The sequence below is a fragment of the Hakea prostrata genome, chromosome 9 (genome assembly GCF_041222555.1).
Source record: "Hakea prostrata isolate BN-2017 chromosome 9, UWA_Hpros_2, whole genome shotgun sequence".
In the NCBI taxonomy this organism is placed as follows: domain Eukaryota; kingdom Viridiplantae; phylum Streptophyta; class Magnoliopsida; order Proteales; family Proteaceae; genus Hakea; species Hakea prostrata.
The window spans coordinates 41912359-41939813 of NC_142608.1; the positions used below are offsets into that span (position 1 = coordinate 41912359).

The 27455-nt window shown below is 37.7% G+C and overlaps 1 protein-coding gene across 1 annotated transcript in view; it reads left to right on the plus strand.

Moving 5' to 3' along the window:
* GSL04 (glucan synthase-like 4) overlaps positions 1 to 27455 on the plus strand; it is an 82821-nt gene that overhangs the window by 22621 nt on the left and 32745 nt on the right. Inside the window, exons 13-33 of the mRNA XM_089167900.1 lie at positions 12600 to 12725; positions 12803 to 12920; positions 17018 to 17346; positions 17495 to 17547; positions 17630 to 17690; positions 22228 to 22309; positions 22403 to 22452; positions 22706 to 22792; positions 22862 to 22996; positions 23092 to 23186; positions 23265 to 23349; positions 23431 to 23591; positions 23776 to 23899; positions 24000 to 24094; positions 24176 to 24314; positions 24400 to 24551; positions 25538 to 25644; positions 25728 to 25853; positions 25964 to 26032; positions 26253 to 26439; positions 26536 to 26644. Of these exons, the coding sequence (XP_089024026.1) occupies positions 12600 to 12725; positions 12803 to 12920; positions 17018 to 17346; positions 17495 to 17547; positions 17630 to 17690; positions 22228 to 22309; positions 22403 to 22452; positions 22706 to 22792; positions 22862 to 22996; positions 23092 to 23186; positions 23265 to 23349; positions 23431 to 23591; positions 23776 to 23899; positions 24000 to 24094; positions 24176 to 24314; positions 24400 to 24551; positions 25538 to 25644; positions 25728 to 25853; positions 25964 to 26032; positions 26253 to 26439; positions 26536 to 26644 (2490 nt within the window). The remainder of the gene's footprint in view (positions 1 to 12599; positions 12726 to 12802; positions 12921 to 17017; positions 17347 to 17494; positions 17548 to 17629; positions 17691 to 22227; positions 22310 to 22402; positions 22453 to 22705; positions 22793 to 22861; positions 22997 to 23091; positions 23187 to 23264; positions 23350 to 23430; positions 23592 to 23775; positions 23900 to 23999; positions 24095 to 24175; positions 24315 to 24399; positions 24552 to 25537; positions 25645 to 25727; positions 25854 to 25963; positions 26033 to 26252; positions 26440 to 26535; positions 26645 to 27455) is intronic.

Below are 27455 nucleotides of genomic sequence, written 5' to 3' on the forward strand. Positions count from 1 at the left end.
GCTTTAACATTACAACCCATCCAAAATCAAACCACAGCCCCATGTATCATTTCCCCTTCTTTGTTCATTAATTTCTCTCCCCTTTTTTCTTTTAATAAACAGCCCCGTCTGAACTGTACTTTCACTGTCCATAACTGGGAACTTCTACATCAGAGCTGTCCTATACTTCAGGTCATTTAGTCCCTTCCTTGGGCTAACCTTCAAGCCCATCGTCAACCCCTACGGCCCCATTGGCATCCATCTTCATTCAATCACCATTATACCCCACTAACTCTAAAACCTGCAACTAATACTAAGCACCATATTCACCCATCAGTTCTTAATGTCCTTCCACCAAAATACCCTTCCCACCATTTCCTTGAAGATTATGCCCCAGACTCAAACACTAAGCTCATTGAGCCTCCATCTTTAAGAACCCTCAACGAACCCTAAATTTTACGATTGCTCTAATTCAGAGCAAACTTGCTGCAGTCCTAGAATTTCCTTCATCCGTCTCTGTCCTAAAGCCATTAACCTATTGGATCACCACAGCCCCCACAAATTCGAAATAGTGAAGTTCTAGACTTGTCACTGCTGGATCTGTTTCTGATTTAGATTTTGGCTAGTGGCACTTGATTGGTCTCCAATTTCAAGTTTACATCAATAATATATCAACCAATACACATTCGAGTTACAATCAAACACAGAAATATAACCAACTAGGAAATTATCTGATTAAGACTCAGAGCCAAAACTTAGAAAATCTCACTACCAGTGAACACCCACGTTTCAGAACCACTCAATATACCCCCTTAAGCTGGAACATTATAAATCTTCTAACCCCAGCATGAGCATCACTTCCAGAAGCAGGGCCAAAGTGGGGCCTGGTAAACAGATACAGCCAACTGGTCAGCAGATTAACTGAATGGAGAAACAATCAACTTGTAGATAACAGCACCCCTCACATAGTGGCAGTGATGTAACCAGGGTTGGGCCCGCTATAATTGACCTCAAGAGGGGTCTGGTTGGAATCCCCCAGGTCCAACCGTCATGGATCTATCATTGTTTTCCAGTCTGGGTCTGTTTCTCTCAAGTTATTAAAGAGTCCTAGTTGGAATCTAGGTGCAGCATTCCTTCTAGGTAATTCCTATTTTTACTTAGTTATTTTCTTGTGGTCCTAGTTGTCACTTAGTTGGCAATTAGTTATTAGTTTTAGAAGATTCTTTATTTGTGGTCATTAAGTAGTAGAGTCCAATTGAGTTTCTAGTTTAAGTCCAAATCTATGTATTTCCATGTAAGGTTATTTATAGCCCCACTCTCCTTGTAAAAAATCAGGTTGGAAATGGATAAAGAATAACACCTGGAGTTGTGCGAACGACCACACGACTTGGGTTGTGAGTTCTCTTTGAGTTTCTACAGTTTCAGTGACTGTCTTCATCTTCTTCAACTGATTCAACAGCATCCAGCATTCTCCCACACCTGTAAGTACATCCCAGCCATTTCCTCCCCCATTCTAGCTCATGTTCTTCTTCCTTAGGCCACACTAGAACCCCCACCCCCTTACCCTACCTGTGGCAGCTCTAGAAACACTCCCCCTCCCTTCCTAGCCCTTGCCGCAGCAGCCCCACACCCCTTTCCCTCTATACCTTGCGTCAAATCTTTGCCACTCCCTTTATGTCTTCTTTTACCCTACTTGATTCTTGCGGCAGATCTTGAAAATAGAAAAGAAAGAAAAGAAACAAACAAACAAAGAAAAGAACAGAAATAAAGAAGAAGAAGAAGAAAGAATCAAGGTTCTTGAAAGAATTCCAAGATTCCTTCAAGAATTCAGCACGATTCAACCAAGAATCCTTTTCCTCCTAACCACAAATTTCCCTATTCCCCTTAGCTACTTGTTAAACTCTATCCCATCCCATTCATTAACTGTTTTCCCTCCACTTCCACCCATTAGGGATTGCTTAAACCTTAATTTATCTCAAACCACCAGCCCATTTTAACATTTTTAACACCCTACCTTACCAAAAATCCTATCATATTAATTTGTTATAACCCTAGTTCATCCTATCCCTTTTCCTACAAACCCTAGTTCATCCCATTCCTTACCAAACCTCCCATAACCAAAGATACACAATTCTATAGCCCATCTAGGATTTTCTTAACCTAAATTTACCAAAGATTCCTTTGCAAACTATCCCATAAGATACTCATAAATTCCAATAATCCCAAAACATATTCAAACCAACCCATAGATAAAATTCTAACCCTTTGATAGCTCATCTATTTGTTGTCAGGCAGTCAACTTCAATATGTTTGGTCCTTCAGTGAAACATTGGATTGTTTGCAGTACATATAGTAGCTTGATTATAAAAACACATCTTGATGCAGATCCATCACCAAAACAGTATATTATTAGGAATAACTCTAAGCTTATTTTCTATACATGCTGTGCTTTTGACCCATAGGTTTCCTATATAATCATAGTACGAAACTTCACTTCCTTTCCCAAAGCCGAAATTTTGGCAAAATCTTGGCCAAGCATGGTACAAACCATGTACCTGGTTTTGATGCTCTATTTCAATGGGTTTTAGCTGGCTTTTTGGCCTGGTTTTCAGTGTAAAGCCTAATTTGAGGCTAATAAACACATTAAAGGGTGTTATTTTTGCCTAAAACTTAACCCCAAGTGGTGTTCTTGATTAGCACATGCTTTGTTGTATGCGGACAAAATTGGAAATCTGAAACATGCATTTTCAAAACTGTAATTATTCCTAAAAAAAGATCCAAATCAAACTAAGATCCTACCCTTCTTAGTGGGGAATGAAGAATCTTTTTTCCTCTTACTGTCCCATCGAATAAATAACAAACTCCAAAAAAAATAGTGAATTTGTAAGAATATTAGATCTTTTATGTGGGAACCCGTCTTTCTTACACTTTTTTATTTATCATTTAGAATTAGATCATCAAAAAAACGGAGTTTAAAATGCAAGACCTTACTTTCCATTTCACTTTTATTGTTTGGGTTTGTGGCCAATGGAAGTGGAAGACGAGTCAGACGATACCCCATCAGATGATTGTATAATGAAAATCAATAGAAAAGAATGCAAAATTCAACGAAATGTTTGATTGGATCTGGGATCCCATTTTGGATTCGGTATGGATAAAAGATCTTCTTATGCTATACTATGTCAATATTCAATTCTCGATGATGAATCGATTTGACAGATCAAATATTGTTATTCATGATATTGATCCGATTCAATATAATTGGGATGCAAATCATCCCATTGAATTTACAGGATAAAGATTTATCATCTCTATGGGATTAGATCCCGAGTTATTGCAAAGTAAAAAAAAAAACAATGAGATTCTATTATGGAAGTAAATATTCTCGCATTTATTGCTACTGCACTTTTCGTTCTAGTTCCTACTACCTTTTTACTTATCATCTACGTAAAAGCAGTCAGTCAAAATAATTAGTTTGAATGAAACTTGACCTCTTAATTCTTATCAATGATTGAAGGAATGAAAGAGATTCAAATTCCCCGTCTTAAATGAAATATGTGGACTAGAGTCAGTAGTCTATGAGATCCGATAGTATGGTAGAAAGGAATATATGAACCTTTCTACCATACTATCTATTATTGTTATTGTATATGGTATAAAATATTGTATTACTACAATTGTGCTTTATATATTTTTATAAAGATATAAAAATATAGTATTAAATTTAGTATTAAAGTATATAGGCTTACTATAGAATATAAATGTAATATGTATCTTCATATATGTACACATAATTTATGTATATAATAGTACACTAAAATTTTCGTTAAACTACAACAAAAAAATACAAGAACAAATAGAATTTAGTATACAAGTAGAAGTGTAGAACTCAGTAGTCAGTACTCGGTTAAAAATAGAACGAAATATTCAAATTGTTCGTAGTTCGTAGATCAGCTCACAATATTGAACATATATTATTTTCATGACCAACAAATGTACTTATTCAATTCCCCAATAAATTAGCGCAACTCGTTGCCTCCATCAGATAAGGTAAAATTAAACATTTCTTCCTTGTTACATGGGGCACCTCTTCTTTGCACTACAAATAGGTGGATCACATCTCTAAACCTAAATGTGCAGCGCAGAGAGATTGATTTGGTTACTAAGCATTCCCTATAATTGTTAAACAGAAAGACACATCACATAAAATAAAAAGTTTGAGATGTGCAGACCTGTAGTGAACTCTTGCTCCTCCTTTAGATAGTGGTTCTTCCTTTATTGAATATGCTTTGACAAAAGCCTTGAATTCAACAGTGTGCAACTCAGATCTCTTTTATCACACCCCACTCATTGGTTCAGGGCATAAATGGTATGCTACACTAGCACACCACCCAATCTAAGACTGCATAGTTTATGGCCAATCTCGCATCCACACTATAGAACTCAATATTAATAGCATAAAAAGCGAACCCTAAATCATTAGCAGTGGAAAGAAAAGTAACTTATATTGATTAGAATGACTAAGTTTCTCAAAACCTAATAATTAATCTCCACTATCTTATTACATCCAAAGTGCGATCACATGTGTCAAAATCGAATGAGTATGAATGCCTAAAATTAAATAAAGCAACTAGATCTGTTTGCTTCAAAAGCACAATCAGCACACACCCAACCTGCATCATGTGTGTCAGCCTTTTGAAGCATCCAAGCATATTCCTCTAGAGTTGAAGTGTAACACAGTCTAAAAAGAACATTGCTCAAGGTGTAAGCTTTGGGAGACAAGCTTAGTGATAAGAGATGTAAGTGCAATGCAATCTTTAACTCCTCTAACATGCATCAACACGATTAAAGCAAATAGATATGCAAAGTGAACACATAAATAAATAAAATGTGCAAATAGTCTATAATATTGCATGTTCTGATTATTAGAAAATAGAACAATTCAACCTAAAAATATATAACAAAGTCAACGCTGGTATAGTACTTGCGACTCATTAGGATTAACATAGTACTGCTCACACAATGGATACCTGAGGGTCAAATGCTAGTTGCATTTGCATCTGTGAATTCAGACTTGATAACACCCATTATAACTCTATATTCTATTGCCCTTTATTTGGGATCAATCATTAGCAAACACTGTCTGTTTCTGGTAAAACTCAACATCATACTCCAAAATAGTAGTTCAACATGATATCTTTGAACTGGTCCCATAAGAGTTATCCAACACCTAACCCCTTGTTAGCAAGGTCACAGTACTAAGGATATTCTCTCAACCTGATGCACACATAACTCATGCGATGCATATGTCCCATACCACTTGCATTCTTGCAAGGGGTGTAGCAGAGAATGATACTAACCCTCCTTATGATTATCATAACATCTATCATAATGATGTATCTTATAACTCATCATTATTACTATCATCTACACCTATTCAGCACAATCACACATCAAAAGAATAGTGATGTATCATATAACCAAGTAAAAACTTCAAAGATAAAACTAAGCCACACTCACCAAGAACCAGGCATTTAGTATGGCCTCACAATCATTATTCTCTGGATCTAATGCAACATCACCAAAAACCATAAGTAATTTTAGGGCCTGGAAAACAAAACTCTCAAGCATAGGATCAAAACCCACATTTTGTGGTGGAAAATTATTTCTCAATTTTTATTCACAAATTATGCCGGACGCTATGCATTGAAACTGTAGAATATGGGATGAGTAGATCCTAAAGTCAATCTAATCTAATTTTGGCTATACTAAAACTAGACTTCCAAAAATGAAATCCCAAATAAATCCCAATTGAAGTCGAAGTCTAGGTTGGTATCCCCTTAGCTGCAGTGTCTAGAATCGACTAATGGAAAGGTGACTGTAGTATTTGTACTTTATGATTTTTAATATTTTTGAAAATTTTATTACATGATATAGACTATTAAACATACTTTATAAGTTTTAAATTAGAAAACTATAGAGCTCAAGGTATCATTTTTATAACTAGGTTTAGAATATGATTTTAGTTGGTCAGTCAGATTTCTAGTACTTTGTTACCCTATCAGATGAGTTCAGAATGGTCTCACATTTGGTTGATAGTTTCATTTATATGTCCTCTACTTATCTACTTACCCATAAAATTTCAAATCAAAATTCCATGTATCCTAGGAAAAACACCAGTTCTTCCACAATTGAATATAATCAGTCCACACTAGTAGTGAATGGTTTCTAATGTTACTTTCCTAGGTCAACCATCACCCAAAGGTTAAACTTAAGTATTAAGGGATAGGGAGATGTCCCATAATGTGTTTCTTGATCTCCTTTTACAAGTATTAAAAGATCAAGAAAGTCAACCCTTACGTAACAAGGGTATGGTCTATTGTCTTTATCAGTTGTATTGGTAAAGAAATAATGAACGGATCCTGATAAGCCCCTTGTATCACGAGTTTACACTCGACAGCGTGGAAAGCAAATCCCTAAAATCTAGGGAAGGAAACGATTGGAAGATTTGAAGAGTCATATTACAATTAGGGTTAGATTCAAAGAGTCCTATTCGAATTACTTTTTAGGATTAGAATTGAAGAGTCCTATTCGAATTGGGATGATTTTGTTAATTAATACTGTAGGAACGTAATTGCCTATAAATAGGGGGAAGGAATAGTAGAGGAGATAGTTTTTTAGGAGTTATTGGGGGAAGATTAGGTGAGAGCTACTGCTCTTGGGTAGTCGTAGGATTCACCTACTTCTAGTAGTGTGTTTTGTTTGGAGATTATTTGATTCAATGTTGCTATTATCGTGGTGAGTGAATTTATTCATCGTTTTTTAGATCGGGGTCTTATCAATTTGGCATCAGAGCCATCGATTCCAGGGGAATGGTAAAGAGCCGAATGGAGCAGAGGGTAAAGGAATTGGAAAGTATCGTGAAAGAGATTCAAGGTCAAGTTGGACTCTTGGCACAACACATAGAAAAAAGGAGAAAAGGCGAATGACGCTTTCAGAGACGAATTAAGGGTCATGCTGTTCAAAGGAAAAACAGTAGAGATGCATACCTTAACGCCTGTGGTGAATGAAAACAAAGGAACTCCAGATTTCAGCGAGCGAACGATCGAACCAGAGAAATTGAGAGACTTCCTTCCTAGACATCTTGAGATGCCGATTTTCATGGGGGAAGATCTGATGGGGTGGATCGTACGGGCTGAGAGGTACTTTGACCTGTACAAACTAAGCGATGTAGAGAAACTCAGAACTGCAACTCTTTGTTTTGAAGGTGTGGCACTGGGATGGATACACTTCCGAGAATTGCAGCAGCTATTGTCATCATGGAGAAACTTGAAAGAATCGATGATCCATCGATTTAACTCAGCACAACTGAAGACTCCCCAAGAAGCGTTGATTAATCATAAGCAAAGTGGGATGTTTGCAGCATATCGAGAAGGGTTTGAGAAATTAGCAGCGGCAGCCAGAGCGGTAGATGAAGAATGGTTGAAAGGGGTGTTTTTCGTTGGTTTAAACGAAGAAGTGAGGGCGGAGGTACAATTATTTGGCCTCACCAAATTGGGCCAAATAATGGACCTGACCCAAGACTTGGAGGACAAAAATAGAGTGGGGAAAAATAAGAAATCTTTTTTGGCCCAACCCACTCAATCGGCCCAAAATTTAACCTCACGTTTTATTAACTTCAGCCCACCCAACACCAATATTAGAGGAACCAATACGGTTCAAGGAACCGGAATGAACCAAAGCTTTAACAGCTCGGTTCACCCAAACCAAAGAAGTGAACCCTCGTTTTCCTCTTCACAATCTCGACCTGCAACCACAGCGGCGACGGTGAACTCAGGACGCTCACGATGGCTATCCCAGGAAGAAATCAAAGATAAAATGGACAAAGGGGTATGTTTCAGGTGTGACGCTCCATACTCCAAAGGCCACCAATGCCCTCTGAAGCAACTAAGGCTGCTGTTACTCCACGACGATGATAATCCATAAGTTGCAGCAGCGGAAGGAGTGATCGATGATGACAATATGACGGTCGAAATGGAGCCAGTGCTGGAGACGGAATTCTCGCATACTTCTTTGGTGGGAATCGATTCACCACATACCCTGAAACTAACGGGACAGATAAATGGCTGTGAAGTCATCGTTTTCATCGATTGTGGTGCAACGCACAATTTCGTTGCTCAAGAGTTGGTGGAGCCACTGGGATTGGTAATCCATAAAACAAAATTTCAAGTTGCTTTAGGCGATGGAACGATTAGCAAAGGTACAGGGATCTGTTGATAGATTTCGATTCAGTTGGGCGGTGAGGTCTTTGTACAAAATTTTTACCCTTTCAATTTGGGTAGCATTGATATAATCTTGGGCGTAGAATGGTTGCAGACACTTGGGGAGGTACGCAGTAATTGGCATTTGAGAACCATGAACTTTGAGTGGCAAGGACGACCCGTGAAACTAAATGGGGATCCGACCTTGCTGCGATCGGAAACAACATTGAAAAGTGTGCTACATTCTATTCAAGCAGGCGGTGATGGCTACTGGCTGCAGCCTCAGCATCTCGACGGAGACGATATAGAGTTACACCAGAGTACATTAGTATCAAATTTATTAACCGACTTTGCTCAACTATTTGCTGAACCAACTGAATTGCCACCAAGAAGGAAGCAAGACCACCGGATACGGCTAGCTGAGAAAAGTAACCCACCTAATATTCGACCTTATCGTTACCCACACTCTCAAAAAAACGAGGTCGAAAGGTTGGTACATGAAATGTTATTAGCAGAATTGGTACTGCCTAGTGTGAGTCCTTACTCCAGTCTAGTATTGTTGGTTCGAAAGAAGGATGGCGGATGGCGTTTTTGCGTGGATTATCATGCCCTGAATAAACTCACAATTCCTGACAAGTTCCCCATTCTCGCAATTGACGAACTGTTGGATGAATTAGGCGGAGCCACAATGTTCACCAAACTTGATCTGAGAGCAGGATACCACCAGATCATAATGGCGGAAGGTGATAAGGAAAAGATGGCTTTTCGTACCCATAATGGGCATTACGAGTTCCTGGTGATGCCATTTGGGCTTTCGAATGCTTCGACCACATTTCAATCACTCATGAATGAGGTATTTCAAGAACATTTGCAAAAATTTATTTTGGTGTTCTTTGACGATATCTTGGTGTATAGCAGGACCATGGAGAAACATGTGGGTCATTTGCGAACCACCTTTATACTTCTCACACAACACCACCTCGTTGTCAACCGGAAAAAAATGCATGTTTGGGGTTGCTACACTAGAGTATTTAGGGCACATCATATCTAAAGACGGAGTTGCTACAGATCCACGAAAGATCAAGTGCATGGTGGAGTGGCCCCAACCCGCCAATTTTAAAACCTTGTTAGGTTTTTAGGTTTAACCGGGTATTACCGCAGATTCGTCCAAGATTATGGAAAGATTGCCGCTCCACTTACTAACTTATTGAGGAAAGATGCATTTCAGTGGAGTAAAGAGGCAACAACGGCGTTTAACGCCCTCAAGACAACAATGACAACCGTTCCAGTATTGGTTATGCCAGATTTCACAAAGGGGTTTTTGGTGGAGACTGATGCTTCAGGTTTTGGGTTGGGTGCGGTTTTGACGCAAGATGGCCATCCATTGCCTCTCTGGAGCCAAGTGTTGTCCCCTCGCGCACAAACCAAGTCGGTCTATGAGAAAGAACTAATGGCAATTGTTCTAGCGATCCAGAAATCGTGTCACTACTTGATGGGGAGACATTTCAAAGTACGAACTAATCAAAAGAGTCTGAAATATTTGCTGGAACAACGCATTGTGTCTACTGATCAACAAAAGTGGGTCTTAAAGCTTTTGGGATTTGATTTGATTTTGAGATATTGTACCGATCGGGCAGCGAAAACAAAGCCGCTGATGCTCTCTCGCGATGGTCGAGGGATGATAAGCAGCTTCTCTCTATGACAACAACAACTTGGCAGGAAAGTGAGGGTTTAGATGTGGCAGTTCACACCTCAGAGCGTTACCAGAAAATTATTCAGGCCTTGCTGAAGGGATCCCAAGACTATCCTAACTATCATCTCCAACAAGGAACATTACTTTATAAAAACAGGTTAGTCATCCCTGAAGGATCCCCTCTAATTCCCAAATTATTGTCTGAATATCACTCCACCCCAGTTGGTGGGCATTCAGGGTTTCTGCGGACCTACAAGCGATTGACGGCTGTGGTCTATTGGGTGGGAATGAAGGCTGCTGTTCAAGACTTTGTGGCTAGTTGTGATGCCTGTCAGCTCAGTAAATACTTGGCTATGAAACCCGCAGGTCTCCTTCAACCGCTGCCAATTCCAGAACACATTTGGGAGGATATTAGTATGGATTTTATTGGCGGCTTACCCAAGACTAAAGGCGGGGATACGGTGGTAGTGGATCGTCTCACCAAATACGCCCATTTCCTTGCTCTTTCACACCCTTACTCTGCTAAGGAAGTGGCTGCATCATTCACTAGGGAAGTTATCCGCTTGCATGGATTTCCGTGATCCATTTTCTCAGATAGTGATAGTGTCTTCCTTAGTCACTTCTGGATGGAGTTATTAAAGCTAGCAGGCACCCGCCTGAAGTATAGCGTATCATCCACAAACCAATGGCCAAATAGAAGTGGTGAATCGCAGCCTTGAAATTTACTTGCGCTATTTGTGTGCTCGCCAACCAAAGGATTGGATTAATTGGTTACCTTGGGCAGAGTATTGGTACAACATGACATTCAATTCAGCCACTAAAATGTCTTCATTCCAGATTGTATATGGCCGTGAACCGCCTTCACTTTTGCTTTGGGAAGATGGCCGGTCCAAGGTTGATGATGTTGATGTGTTCCTTCGTGAGTGAAATCGAGTATTGGATGATCTCAAATCTAATCTCCGGGTGGCCCAAGAATGGATGCGCACCACCGTGATCCCAGTCGCCGGGAGGTGCACTACAAGGTGGGGGATGAGGTTTTTCTTAAGCTCCAGCCTTATCGTTTTCAGAAACTTGCCAACCGCCCAAACGAAAAGCTAAGTCATCATTTCTACCGGCCATACCAAATCATAGAGCAAGTGGGCCCCGCGGCTTATCGGTTACAGTTACCAGAGGGGACTTGCATCCACCCTGTGTTCCACGTTTCGCAGTTGAAACCAGCAGTTGGTCAACACATGGTCCCCCAACCTCTTCCCTCATGTTTGCGAGAGAATGGCAAGTTACGTCCCACACTAGAACAATTGCTCAGCATTCGCTGCCCAGGGGTTTTTTGGAAGTTTTGATTCAATGGAAAGGACTGCCTCCTTGCGAAAATACTTGGGAAACTTATGACAAGATGTAGTCCCACTTTCCAGATTTTCACCTTGAGGCCAAGGTGAAACTGTTGGAGGGGAGTATTGATAAGCCCCTTGTATCACGAGTCTACACTCGACAGCGTGGAAAGCAAATCCCTAAAATCTAAGGAAGGAAACGATTGGAAGATTTGAAGAGTCATATTACAATTAGGATTAGATTCAAAGGGTCCTTTTCGAATTACTTTTTAGGATTAGAATTGAAGAGTCCTATTCGAATTGGGATGATTTTGTTAATTAATATTGTAGGAACGTAATTGCTATAAATAGGGGGAAGGAATAGTAGAGGAGATAGTTTTTTAGGAGTTATTGGGGAAGATTAGGTGAGAGCTATTGCTCTTGGGTAGTCGTAGGATTCACCTACTGCTAGTAGTGTGTTTTGTCTGGAGATTATTTGATTCAATGTTGCTATTATCGTGGTAAGTGAATTTATTCATCGTTTTTGAGATCGGGGTCTTATCAGATCCTATAATGCATCCATAATCTTTCTATGGTCACAGGGGATCAACCTAAGACCATTGTATACCATTATATGATCCTTTTAAATTTACCACCAAGATCACTGGTTGAAACTAGAAACTATAGGGTTCTTCCTAGTTCCTACCACGAGGTGTGATCATCATCTTATTAAGGTTAGGAACAGTAACCAATTATGGTTTACTCAATTCTATAAGAAAAACCTAGACAAGATCCAGGATACCATGATCTCAAATAATAAAATATCTAAAAAGAAAGAGAACACAAAACATAGTTGGTCAAGGTTTGTGCAGCAATTTCTTGTGCTCAAGACCTTGTTCTTCTTTCTCCTCTTCTCTTTCCTCTCTCTCCCCCTTTTCCGGGATTTTGCATCTATAGGGGCTATGCTTTATGTGGGTTCTCTTATATATACTTTTTCTGCCCTTCGTTCATTTTCTCGAACTTCCATGATTTCACTTTCCCATTTATCTCCAAATATCTCTCATGTTGGACAATAAATCCAAACTGACTTTCTCTTAACAAAATCAAATATCTTGTTTTTAAATTGAATATATATATATATATATATATATATATATATATATATTACTCTTAATTGGTCTTAGAAACCCAAACCTCTAACTAATTAACTAAATTACAAGCCATTGGGCTACGATGCAAGTTATGACATGTGTATTATACGACGGACCAGACAAATTATAGATTGGTAAAAAATTCTTTCATTTTGATCTTTCTCATCCTGATTGTCTAGACTCATTCATTTTCTACTGCTAATTTCAGCCTAATGTAGAGGAGAATAAGAAGCAACAATGGTTGGGGAAGACAAATTTTGTTGAGATTCGTTCATTTTGGCACCTGTATAGGAGCTTTGATAGGATGTGGACCTTTTTCATTCTGGCTCTTCAGGTATGTTGCTTTTAAAGCCAACAGTTGCTCCTGATTTTTTGTTATAGCTTTTCTGATATATAATTTTTTGTTATTAGGCTATGATTATAATGGCATGGCATGGGATGGACTCATTGTTGCATTTTTTTGATGCAACTGTGTTGGAAGACATTCTTAGCATATTCATTACTTGTGCTGTTCTAAATCTTCTACAAGGTAAGATGTTACGCATAAATATTAACTTAAACCTTTCAGGGATAATCTTCTTGGGGTAAATTTTGTTGCTTGAACATGTTTAACAGTTATCAGTTATCCTTGCAGGTCTGTTATTCCTGTCACCTTATCACTGTTTTGGCATCAATTATCATAATATACTGATTATTGAGGAAGTACGTGACCCTATATAACAATGAGTGCTTTTTTAATAAGAAAATTTTATCTAGAATAATAGCAAACTATAAAGGAAGAAAACAAATCATAGGAGAGAAAACCAGAGCAAGAGCAAAACCTAGAAAGGAAAGAGCTTAAGTTCGAGCTAGTCAACAAAAATATAACCTGAGCAGTTGAAAAGATTTAAGGCGAGGGGATATGATATTTTTATACCAGGAAATCCTTAAAAAAAAACACAATTTATGAAAGACAACAACAATCGCAACCTCAAAAGGAACTTACCAAAATGACCTGTAAGAACAAACGGCTCTCAAAATATCCCATGATCAAGATTATGCAAAGCTAAGATTGCAGATGACTTAGCCGAATTAAACCCACAAATCAGACAATTAGAAACAACAAAATAGAAATAGAGAGACAAGAGAAAAGAGAATGAGATAGATCGATTTAGGATTTAGCTCTCGACAGCAAAGCTCCTTCAGCCCTAGGTGTTTAGCTCTCAACCGCAAGGTACACTTCTTACCACTCAAGCAAAGATAAATTAGTTCATAGAATCTAAGGGCTGAGAAGAGCCTGCTACATATTTATAGAGTGCTAATACTTGTTGTTCCAAGCTACATAGAATAGAGAAACTACTAAGACTTTTGCTTTGCAAGCTAATATCCTCAGCAATAGCAAAAATAGAAACTTATTATAATTAAAAAATATATATATAAATAAAAACTAAGCTTTATCAATCAGCCACCTGCTTGAGTACTAACATAGAAACTAATGAATTAGAAAGTAAATAAACTCAAATCAATCTTCACTATTCCCAAAAGCTATTGACTGTATAAATCCTCAAAAAATGCTTTGAAAGTAAGACAAATTAGGCTGTGATACATTCATGTGAAGAGTAACATGAACAGAGATTTGGCTCTTCTAGAAACCCAGCTATGCAACCTATTGGCCCAATGGTCCAATCATCCAATTGGTTGGTTCAAAAGTGAACTTGTCCCATTATTCTTTACTCTTCTGTTATAGTTCTTGCCAAACTTCTTGGCATCTACATCACAAATGCCACAAACTGAAATATTTCATACCATAGGCTCTCTTTGGCGTAATTTTTTTTTCCAATGTTTATGACCTGTTTATGAATAATCAACTATGGCAATAGATTATGAGTAATGACCATCATAGGTTGCTTAGTTGGTAATGATCAGCACCTCTTAGTGAAGGGGTCATGAGTTTGACCCTCCCTGATGGTATATGTAATGCCGCCTACCCCTATATATGAAAAGCTCCCTTGTACCTAAAGAACAAACAAACAAAAGTAATAGGTTATGAGTAATAAAGAATAATTGCTTGGTTACTACTAAACAAAATATATTATATAACAAGAAATAGGTTTGATATAGTTGGGTGAATATTATATTATGTATCATCAGTTTGGTATTAGGTTGGTTTCAGTTTACCTTGTAAATATGTATATCGGCTTTGGCTTTGGTTTTGGATCACTTTTATTGGTTTTGGTTAGTTTTGATATTCCTAAAGGGTTATTATAGTGGAGATTTGAGCAAGGTGGATGTCGGAGAGAGAGAAAACCAGTATTCTGTTCTAATTTTTGACAACTTTATCATTTTACCACTGCTTAAGTAGTAATTCTTCACATGTTCACCAGTGATATCTGCGTAGACAAAAAGTACCAGTTTATGACAATAGTTATAAATAGCCCTTGATCTATTTATGAATTTATGTTTATTTCCATTTATTATAATGAGAAACAAGGGTCGTAAGTCATACTAAAAACTTCTAGTTATGTTTATATGTAAAATAATCATAAATATAAACTATACCAAACAGAACCTTAGTTGGTGTGAATTTAGTGTGTTGGAGGTGCAAAAATCAATTTGTTTTTGCCCAGTCCAATGTTGAGGCAAAATATAGTGGGCGTTTGGTATTTGTGAGCTCCTTGACTACTAGTACTTCTTGAGTAAGAGGTCAAGAGTTCAAGTCTACTTGAGGCCACTAACCCATGCTTGTTATTTTGTTTTAATTAGTGCTAAGGTAAACTGGGGCTAACCCGACCCTAATTGACCCCCTATTAGGGTAGATCAAGGCAGGTTGGGCTTAGAAGAACCCTTGTAGGGTAGGGTTTGGGTTGGGGGTTCTTACTCCCTGGTAGGATTCAGTAGGATTTGGGTTTAGAATTTAGGTCCATAGGGTAGGGTTGGGTTTAGACTGGCTCGACCCAACCCATCATGTTGACACCCTTAGGTGATTATGGTCTCCTTTGTGTGAAAACAGCAGCAGCAGTTCTTAACTGGTGGATCAAAAGTGGTCTTCATGGTGATCTCCAGCACCACAGTTTATCAAGAAACATCAAAGAAAATAGAGCATTTGAACTTGTAGAATATCAAAAGTGGACTTCGATTCGGCCATGGAATTTATCTTAAACAGGGACCGATCAGCAGTATATCACAGCAAAAACCCTGGTCCAGGTCTCTTGACTCGATTTGGAGAGCCGTCTTCTTTGATGTTTCAGCTAGATTTCAGTCCCCACCCCCCGTTTGTGACAACCCAAGGAACATGACTATTGTTGTCTCCTAGGGTTTAGGCTCTTCTCTTTTGCCGGCTAGTAGGCTGTAATCTCTCCTCCTCCCCTTCTCATTTTTTCTTCTTTCCTTTTAGCTTGTACATTCTTTCTCTCCCCTTCTTGGGGCTTTGGTGAATTAAGTTCTTCATTCATCCCAAAAAGTGAAAAATTGTCATGGAATAGGTGTACAGTTGAACTCTTAATGATGCATGTCTTGTTGCAGCCAAACTAGTTGTTATCGCTATAGATCTACATGAAAACTTTGGCTCTACTAATAGTGAGGACTTTGAGGATCAACATCAGTATAGACAACTAATGGGAAAACTTGTTATCTATTGTAACGAGATTGGGTTTTTATTTTGATGTTAGATTTGTCAGCAAATTTATACATTTCCTGAGAAAGTTAATACGAAGCTGTTTGTCATATCTTGAGGCACTCGGATGGAGCTTCAAGCAAGGGGCTCATTTATCATCCTCGCATAAGTACTGACATGGTTATTCTTACGCGGATAAGGCAGGTGCCGTTGGTGATATGCATTTGTAAACATAGAAGAGTACAATAGGTTAAGCTGTTGTAAAAGGGAAGCTCTAGTCAAATTAGTAAACATGAAAGGAAGATTCTGGTATCTTATGCTACGAACAACTAAGCTGGATTATCTGCCTAATTCCTTCCAGTTAACCATGCATAGTGATGCTGGAACTTTGCTTGCACCTTTCTGCATAATTGTAGATTTAGTGGGATACAAGAGAAATTCTTCTGTGTTGAAAACTTTAGAGGTATACAAGGAAAGTGAATATGCAATGAAGTTATAGCATAACAACCCTAGCATAGAATATTCTCAATTGTAAGATAGGAAGGCATGACTGCATGCTAGCTGAAGAAGATTTTCTGCTGATACTCGCAGATAATCTGCTTGATTTATCACTCCATCTTTCATGTTGAGGAGTAGAAACTCTATTCTTATCAACCAGAGAGTTTCAGTGATTTCAGACAGGCAGGAGGATTTTTAATTGGCTCTTTGTTTCCTGTGTCATGGGTCATGTTAAGTGCCATTACACTTCACCTTCCATTTGCATCTTAATCACAAATTGTTCTGTTATTCCATGCTTAACAATAGACCATTTTTCTGTCATTAACTAATCCATCTGTACAGCACTCTTGTTTCATTACCATTTGTTTGCATGGACTATATACTGATATGGAATAACAAGATCATTTTCATTCTAATGGTCCATAGAACATGTTTGTTAGCTCCCTTAGAAAACACTTCTTTGCTTTCTGTGAAATTTCAAAGGAATAAATGAAATAAAATTTGAAGCTGCAATCTGAAGTAAGATTCACTTGCAGCAATTCTTGATATTGTCTTTACTTGGAAGGCGAGGAATATGATGGACTTCTCTCAGAGATTAAGACTACATCTTAAGCTTTTTGTAGCAATGGCATGGACTGTCATACTTCCAGTTTGTTATGCTGCTTCTCGAACAAACTCTACTTGTAATGCCAGTCGATATGCAAATTGGGTTGGACAATGGTGTATCTCTTCCTATATGATTGCAGTAGCATTTTATTTGGTAACTAATGCAGCAGGGATGGTGTTATTTTTCGTTCCTGCAATTAGTAGATACATGGAGACTTCAAATGGGCGGGTGTGCGCTATTTTTTCTTGGTGGGCACAGGTATGAATGGCATTCTTCCTTTTCTCTGTGATCAGTTGATTACTGGTGTAGATCATTTTGTTGCTAAAATCATGAATTATGTGATGCAATTGTGGTTTTTTTTGCTTCTTTCTCTTCATATATCTTTAGAAGTTGGTTTATCATGCAGCCTCGACTATATGTTGGACGTGGCATGCAGGAAAACTTATTTTCCCTTTTAATGTGAGTTCTATTAAATTTTTCTTGGATTATCTTTTGCAATTTTTTTTACTTCCTATCTTTATTATCTTTCTGTACCTTGAAGGTATACAAGTTTCTGGGTGCTTCTGTTATTGACGAAAATTTTCTTCAGCTACCATTTTGAGGTAAGCATTTTCTGTATAAAAGTCAATCTAATAGTTTACTTTATTCCTTGGGTTTAATTGGCTTTCCACTTAACTCCTTGAATGACCCAGTCCTGTTACTGGGGCTCATATGGACCTGGGGGAAATAGCTGGGCAATAGGGCTGGATATATGTCACCTGGAAAAGAAAATTTATACTTTACAAATTGATACTGCATTGTATTTGATATATTATTTCTTACTCACAATGTTACTTTTGGATATGACACCTATTGGTTGATGTTTGGAATTTCATTAAAGCACCTATATCAGAAACGTTGACATTTTTATTCTCCTCTATGTGGAACTTGAACTCAATTTCCAAGACAGGATTCTAGGACTGTCTTTCCCTTTTAAAACCTTACTTTTCTAATATTCCAGATGTGTGTGCTATATTTTCACGAGACCCAGTCAAGTTACACCCTACCTCCTGAAAATGACTGTTCATCTATCTTTTATGTACTTTGACATTATAATAAATTTCTGTTGACAATATTTGATCATAGCGAATTGAACTTAGAGGGCTGGGGGCGAATCAGTTCCACAATTCTTACCTTCTACAAACCACTAAGTTGTTCATTATCGTACCTAACACAATAGACTCAGTCAAGATCTACCAAATTTTGAAAATTGGGGACTTTGAGGATGGACTGGCTGTTTGGCCATCCCCTGCACCCTCCATCATTCTGGCAGACCCTGCACTTCCCTCCTCCACCTCAAAACCATTGTTCTGATCCCCTGTCCCTTTCTCCCTGTCTACCTCTTCGGGCCCACCTCCCATTTCCTCTCCCTTACCCTGGTCACTACTCATCCTCCCTTCCCTTCCATACTGGACTTCCCATATGAATGACTTCCTCTCCCCTGCCTTGTTGGTGTATTAGATGATGAAGCCTTATGTTGTAATTCCAGTCTTGTGGGCCTTTCCGGGGTTCACAACTCAATTTCCCAATAGTAAAGTTTCACTGAAGAAACAATGGACAACCACCTACTGGAACCCTGGAGATTTACCTCTGCAACCACGGTTTTTTCCTCTTCAAATTCTCTATCTGTGAAGACAAACATAGAGCCTTTGAAGGTAGCCTATGGTCTGAAGGGACAAGACTTCTCCTTCTGTGTTTGGCATTCACAACCTGAGCTTCGTCCACGTGTCAATGATGTGGTTGGCTAACCCGGTCTTTAACTTACTTAGGTATGAGGTGTCTTGCCTCTAGTGATCAATCCTATATGGGTGAACAAAAGCGTGATGACAAATATTGGGTGCAAATTTAATGGCGAGAGAGGACAAAGTTCTTCTATTTAACAGTCATTTTGCGTCAAAGTTTTTTATTTAAGATAGTCATTTTCCATCCTCTAATTGGTGTTGTTGATTGTTAAAATCCCTCAATGGGCTCATAGAATGTAAGCAACTCTCTATGATTTCTTGTTCTCTTCTTTCGTATGGTATTGATAGGCTGAGAAAAAAACTTGTGTATTGATTGATATTGCATAACGAAACTGGGTTCTTTACACCTTTTCTGCAACTGGAGTTAAATCTTCTATATAAAACATTGAGACTCAAATAATATTGAATCTCATCCTTTTGAAATTTAACTTTATGTATGTATCAGTTTTGAGGAACTAAAAAAGAAGACTGGCAGAGGCTGACTGATGAACTGTGAATCTTTTCTTCCAATCCATTAGATGGAAAATACATGACATCTCTATGACCTTAAAAGAAAAGGACATACCCAGTGCATTAGGCTCCTGCCACTTTTAGGGAGGGTCAAAACGTATACAGGCTTACCCCTATTCTCATAAGGGCAAACATATGACCACTTGGTCATATATATACACATAATCAAGCAGAATGTCAAAAATGGTTATGCTGCCACTCTGAAAATGCCAAATTTTGTAGAGGATCCATAGGATCAATTCTCCTTTCTTGACAATAAAAGAGTTTTTTATAGGAAGTACCATTATTGGTTGAGTCATGTCAAAACTTGGAGGCCAAGGACTGGCGTATATTATCACTAGGTGTAGAGATCAATGGATTAGGTTGCTCATATATAGTGGCATTACCTTATCCACATCAATTATTGGATTTGGATAATATCCAATTAGATGGATGGATTCTGATAGCTTCCAGATAGTTATATTCTGAATATAGGTTTTCCTAAGTGGACATGAACAGAGTTTGAATACGAATTTTTGACACCTTTAGTGCTTTGTTGGTGAGGATTAAAATGGAGACTTAAAGAGGTCAGCAGCTATGCTTTCTTTTACTCTTCTAAGTCTTGGATTTTCTTATGTTTTCTACTTTTAATTTTATTTAATTGAAAACCTAAAAAAAGAATAAGATTATCTTAACTTATAAAATTATAAAAATAAAGAAATTGAAAAGAAAAAGAATGAATAAGGTAACTTAATACCGATAAATAATCAGTCAGGTAGGAAAAGTAGCATATTCATGTCCAATTACTTTTCAATCGAAATCAGGCTACTAAATAATCAGGCTACTAAATATGAACGTGGATTAGGGTGCAGGTTTTGGTTATCTATTTACATCCCTGCCTAGGTGTTATCAAGTGTAAACCTTGTGATGTAAACTATTTCCAGGGGTCACATATGGCCTAGGGTCACTTCCCCAAACGCTATGGCTCCCCATTTTGATCCAAGGGTAATTTGGTCATTTTCACTATTTTGTGGTTCCTAGGTCAGGATCTCATCAAGTACAGTTAATTGTCAGCACCCTAGATCTATTTTTATTTTCTTATTTGGATCATTATTTCTGTTTTAATGCAGAGTCCTTGTGCAGGTGCAATTCCTAGTTTGTGTTGGAATTCCCTAGTTTTAAGTATATCTTTTATTAGGACTCTGTATCTAATCTTAGAATCCTTATTGATTTTCTCTAGAGCAAGTTATCATAGAATCCTTGTTTATGTGAGAAGTTATTAGTCAAGTACTTGAGTCAGAGTCATAAATAGAATTAGAGAGTTAGTTTGAAGTCAATTAGGTTTCCCAGTTGAGTCTTAGATTGTTTCTTTTTGAGGCTATAAATAAAGCCTTCATTCTCTGTAAATACAAGTTGAATTGAATTAAAAAAATAGAGAGTTTCGAGTCATCAAGTCCTAGGCTTCCTTGGGAGGTCGGCGGTTTTGAGAGTGCATCTTCTTCATGTTCAGTCATTCTTCTTCAGTTCCACCAGTAGATTAAAAACTCTAGCAGCCTACCTTCAACTCCAAGTAAGTAAACCACAAATCCTGCCCCTTCCTTACCCTTCTCCCCCTTCCCTAACCTACCCGCAAGCTTCCGCAAACCTTCTTCCCTACGGCAGCACTATACCCCCCCCCCATACAGCCCTAGATCCCTTAATCCCCTCACTCCCATCCTTCCCCATGGGGTCGCACCTCATCCCTCACCCTAGTCCTACCTTTAGATCTTCCATCAAACCATCATCCATCAGCTTTACAAATTTCTGCAACTCGTCTTCAACTTGATTTCATTAGAGACCCTATAACTCTCAGATTAGTCAACCTCACTTCGAACCGTTTTAGGATTACCATCTCCCACTACCATTCTACCTCTCACTAACCTTAATTGACCTTCCTAAGAATCCAACCCAAGTAGGACTCTTTATACTTAACCCAAATCCCTTCAATCCTAAGCCTGGCCGAAATCGTCAAGACCTAACCCTAACCTTTACCAATCCATTCCTCCAAGAAATCTCCTATTACAAGAATTTACAGCCCTAGGAGACTGCTGGTTTCCTCCTGAGAGAGGATCCTGGAGTGAGCCCAATTCTAGGACAATAATCCTTCAAGCTAAACCCTAGAGTCTGGTTCACATCACCTTGACTTGGATTTACACTTTGAACAATATCAGGAATTCCTTATTTCTCAAATAGTGAAGATCTTCATGTGAAAATATTTTAAAGGATTAGAATTGGATGACATATGCAATGGTGATATTCTATGGATTGTAAAGGTAAGCTGGTCACTAAATCCCTAAAACCCTTGAAACTGGTGTTAAACAAGAAAGACATCCACTCATGTAATACAGCATCTACATCTCAGCCCCATCCCAACTAACTGTGTGACCTACATGGGAAAGCTCCACAAAAGGGAAATAAAAGTATGAAGACTGAAGAATAAAAACAACAAAAATGAAGTACAACAACTCTTATATTAATTGATTTATATAATCTCTTGTATGCCAATTGAAGTCTAGTTTACTGTAGTTTTAAACCTTTAGTAGTTTGAGGATGTCTATTCTGTCCATTTATTTATGGAGTTCTTTTTCGTGTTCTTTTGTCTCTGTATGCTGGAACACTGACAAATTCTTACTGGAGAAAGAATAACCGTGAATCTGTAAATGTAAAAATGACTCCCTTTGTCTTAAACTCAATTTTACTTTTCCAATTCAATGTGTTCCATTCATGTATTCATCTGTGGATACATAAAAATAACACTGATCTAATATTCTTTTCTTTTTATTTATTTATTTATTTTTTTGGTGGTGGGGTTGTGGTTGGAAAAATAAAGATAAAACCGCTTGTAGAACCAACAAAGCAGATAATGAGTATTAGTATGAGCAAATATGAATGGCATGAACTCTTTCCTAAAGGTATGCTTCAGGTCCTTGCCCTCAAACTATATTAACACTAGAAGTTGGTCCAATGGATTGTGGTATACTAACTTTGAAAATATCTTGCTTCAGTGAAAAGTAATGCAGGTGCAATCATTTCTGTTTGGGCTCCAGTTATAATTGTAAGTTTTTCATTTATTGCGAGAGTTTCTGTATCTTTTTTCTTATACCACTTCTTATATCAACAACCTTCCAATACTATAAAGAAAAAAACAAGAAAAAAAACCTTTGACCTTAAGGTATGGCCACAACATCAACTAAAAATCATGAAGCGGAAATTCAAAACCTTCTTAAAAGATATCACACACGTAATCACTTTTGTTTATTGTATTTCTATGGCAAATAGCTTCTGTCTGATGAGTATGTAACATGCAGGTATATTTTATGGATACACAGATTTGGTACTCTATTTTCTGTACTATCTTTGGTGGAGTATTTGGCGTATTACGCCATCTTGGTGAGGTAAGATGTACACTTTACCTTTTATAAGAGGTGATCTGGCAGTTGTCTCACTTTTCTTTTTTCATACAGATACGCACACTGGGAATGCTGAGAAGTAGATTCCAGCTATTGCCTTCTGCTTTCAGCCTTCGCCTTGTTCCACCCTCATCAAAAAAATTGCGAAAGAGGAGACTGAAAATTTTATTTTGGCCCAAATTCCATAAGGTGTGCTTTTCATATTTCTGATAAAGTGATCTCCTCCTTTTTTATTATTTACAAGTCCCAGGATTGCAATAACTTTTGAGCTGATGTTATTTCAGGCATCACAAAATAAGAAAAGTGGTTTTGCTAAATTTGCCTTAGGTTGGAACCAAATCATCAGTAGTCTTCGTTCTGAAGACTTGATAAGTAATAGGTAAGACGCATTAATTTGTTAAAGATATATATCTACTACCAAGAAACTCAATAGATTTATGGTTATGCTTGTGAACAGAGAGATGGATTTGATGACCATACCTTTATCATTAGAGTTAAGCTCTGGTCAAGTCTGTTGGCCTGTTTTTCTTCTAGCAAATGAGGTATTCTGCATTTCTCAGTAAGGTTTGGCTTTACTCTACTTCTTCCTGCCATGTTTAAACACCAATTCCTGCACTTTTCAGTTTTCAACAGCATTGAGCATGGCTAGAGATTATATTGGAGAGGATGAGATTCTGTTAAAGAAGTTGAAAAAGAACAGCTACATGTACTGTGCTGTGACAGAGTGCTATGAGTTGCTCAAAGATATCCTTGACTTTCTTATTGTTGACAGTTTGGAAAAAAGGTAAACAAATAAAATGTCATCAGTTTTAATGATTTCATTTACTAGTGCTGGATGCTTTCACTGCTTTATTCCCCCCACCCGAACCACCTGCTGTCCGATCTATATTTTAGAGCCATCACAATGTCTGATTTAATTTGTTTTTGGTATTTAAGGCTGTTCTCTTGTTGCATGTGTCAATTATTAGGGTTCTTTCGGAGATTATAGGTGAAGTAGAAAGAAGCATCTGCACGTCCAGCCTACTTCTGGACTTCAAGATGAGTGAGCTGCCAACTCTACATGCTAAATTTATTGAGCTAGTTACTTTTCTGGTAATTTCCTAACTGAATCTAGTATCTCAAGTTTCTGCTGCGTATTATTTTAATGCTTTGAACTATAGTGATATTTTCCTTTTTATACAACATTTCCTAGTTTGAGAATAAAGCATGTTACGAAGATAAAGTGGTGAAAGTACTGCAAGACATTTTTGAAATTTTAACAAAAGATATGATGATTCATGGATCCAGGTTTGTAACATTTAAACTGTATCTCCTTCCTCGAACCAACTCTTTTTTGCACTGTCTTAAGCATAAATTGATTCCATACAGCATATTAGACTTGCTCCCCTATTCCGAACCATTAGAAGATGATAAAGCAAGACCTTTAGAGGAGGTAGAACCAGAGTTATTTGCATCAAGTGATGCTATCCAATTCCCATTTCCAGATGATAACCCTATGAAGGAACAGGTAGGCTTCTCATTTATGAAAACATTAACCTCTCTTAACTCTAACAATATGGCATTTATCTGTGATTTTCATCTTTTGGGAGCAGGCCAAACGTTTGTTTCTACTTCTTACTGTCAAAGAGACAGCTTTGGAAATCCCAGCGAACTTAGAGGCAAAGAGGCGCATTTCATTCTTTGCTACTTCTCTTTTTATGGATATGCCTATTGCTCCAAAAGTTCACAATATGTTATCATTCAGGTGTGTTTTATTAATCTATGTTGGTTCTGACTTCTGAGTGAGATATCCATTTCCTTGTATGCTTATTAACACCCATCCTCCTCTTGTTATTCAGTCTTTTTGAGTTGGGAGATTTACATGGTACATAAGCATTAAGTCCTGCCTCCTTCCAGTTTTGTCAGGATCCTTCCTCCATGCTTTGACAAGTGTGCTCCAAATGGAATAGTGGTTTGGACAGATCTAAACATGAGAGGGGAGTGTTAGTCCGACATGTATAATAAGCAAGAAATCCCTTAATATACCTGTAGACCAGTTGTCAGATTAGCCTTTTGAGATGTACACTCGCATGCTTTACCCTCTTTTCTCTCTATTATGGATCAATTAGTTAGAAGTCCTTAGGATGGGTAAAGTCTCAAGAAGAGGGACCAACAAGGTGCTGAGAAGGTTGAGGGAGATGAAGATGGAAGGAGAAGAGAGGAGCAAGAAGAAATTGTAGGAGTGCAAATCAACAGGCAAGACTGACATGTGCTCTTGCAGATTTCCATTGCTTGTAATATATGGAAATTACATCTAACTCCCTAGGGAGTTTGCAGAGAAGAAGCTGAGAAATCAGAAAGTACAATTTTCAGCTGTTACAGATCAGCATAAGACTAAACCCTGTTGCATAAAGCAACACAGTTGACTTACATAAGCCAAATGTTGCAGCTGAAATTTGTTTCTAACTTAAAACTCTCCGAAAGTTCTTCACGAACTTGTTTTGTATAATCTTCATGACTGAATGCCACCTGAAGGCTGAGTTGTTGAATGCCACCTAAAGCTGAATTTGGCTTCCAAATTAGATAAAACATTGATCGAGAGTGGTTGAACAATTGAGAAACACAAACTAGGTTCCTGTTTGTATTCTATAGAACAATATGCTTGTTAAAGTATTTGGTCATCTTTATTACAGAGAAGACTTGGGAGCATGCATTTTAATATGGTCTAACATCTCTTTCTTTTGGAATCAGTGTTATGACACCACACTACATGGAAGAAGTCAAATTTTCAATGGACGAACTTTTCTCTAGTCAGGAATCTGTTTCCATCATGTTCTATATGCAAAAGATATATCCAGGTATTAAGGAATGCTTTTGAACTTCCTCCCTTCCATTTGTGGTCCAACTTCGATTGCACCTTATCATTCTTTCCTTTTTCCAGATGAATGGACAAATTTCCAGGAACGCGAAGGATGCATGGGATGGGAATTGGAAAAGATAATTGAAAACAAGCCTGAAGAGCTTCGAAATTGGGCTTCATTTCGTGGACAAACACTTAGCAGAACAGGTGAAGTGTAGGATTTGTCATTGCTTGTTTTAAACTCTGATCTAGAACACATTCTAGATTTTGCAGTCACCTTGAATCCAACCTTAGTTTTTCTATGATGACTGTAACAGTTAGAGGAATGATGTACTATAGGGATGCCTTAAAACTTCAAGCTTTCCTTGACATGGCTAAAGATGAAGGTGAGTTACACCCAAGAATATCAAAAGTATCTGCAATACAATCTTCACATTGCCTTTCCTCCAGTGAGAGTTTCCTGAAAGCTTCTTAACTTTTTTCTGTTTCTTCCAAGATTAGTTTGTTATTTATTACACTACGGCCTACTTGACATTAGTGAAATCAATTAATTTCTAATATTTGAAGATATTATTTACTCTCTGGTGGAAAATATTGCATGGTCAGAAATTTTTGAGGGCTACAATGCTATTGAAAGGGAACTTCATAAAAGAAACAGTCCACGCACATTGTCAGCTCAAATAGATGCAATTGCAGATTTGAAATTCACATATCTTATCTCCTCTCAAATGTTTGGAGCACAAAAATCTTCTGGAGATCCTCGTGCACAAAATATTCTTGACTTGATGATAAGGTAATCCTCAGAAAAAATCTTTTGGAAGTTATCCTTTATTCTTATAGAGGACTTTGAAAAATCTCATGATACTGATCTGCACCTCTGAATCGAAAGGTATCCATCTTTGCGTGTTGCATACGTTGAGGAGAAAGAAGAGATTGGAAACAAATCTCAAAAGATTTATTCCTCAATATTGGTTAAAGCAGTCAATAATTTGGACCAGGTAAAGGTTTAAAATAGCTAACTTTTATCCCCCAATCCTCCCTCTCTGTAACAAGGACATGTGTACCTTTTAAGCTGGAGTCAGGTGTTTATCATTTATATTAACCAGGGTTTACTGAAACAGTTTTTTAGTAAGTTAATTATCATTAATGAAAGTTGGAAGATGAAAAAATTAAATAATACAATTTATTTCATTTTAAAGAAGAAACAAAATGTAGAAGCATTAGATGGATTTGTATGTCCATTTTTACTGCTTTCCATGTATATTCCAGACTCCCACCCACCCCTGAAGAACATATATTGCTTGTATCTATTCATAATCCTTTTGTATCATGGTCTTGCTAACTGTAGAAAAAAAATTCAAGGGCTATCACTCATGGGTTTCTCATTATCTTTAACATTGGTAAAAAATTACTTGCACACCCCCTGAACTTTGCTCGAATGTTCGTTGGTCCCCAACTTTTCGAACTATTACTTGAAGCCCCATTGAACTGGCGGTGTTAAGTCTACTGCAAGTGACATACGGATAGGTCCATTTACCTTCATGAGCCATTCAGCTGAAACTTGTGAACTGAAACCATCAAATCTTTTCATTATTTCTTAATACATGATTCATCTTTATTATTGCCTTTATAAATTATTTTTTATTTTGAAAAAATAATGGGGCCGGAATCATTGTGCCCTCTCGTCTTCCTCTTATGATCCAGATCCACCATTGAGTTGGGCAATTTTCTTTGCAATCATCATAGAATTGATAGATACAGGTGTTGGGACTTTATTACACAGGTTTATCTAGTAATGGACATATTCTA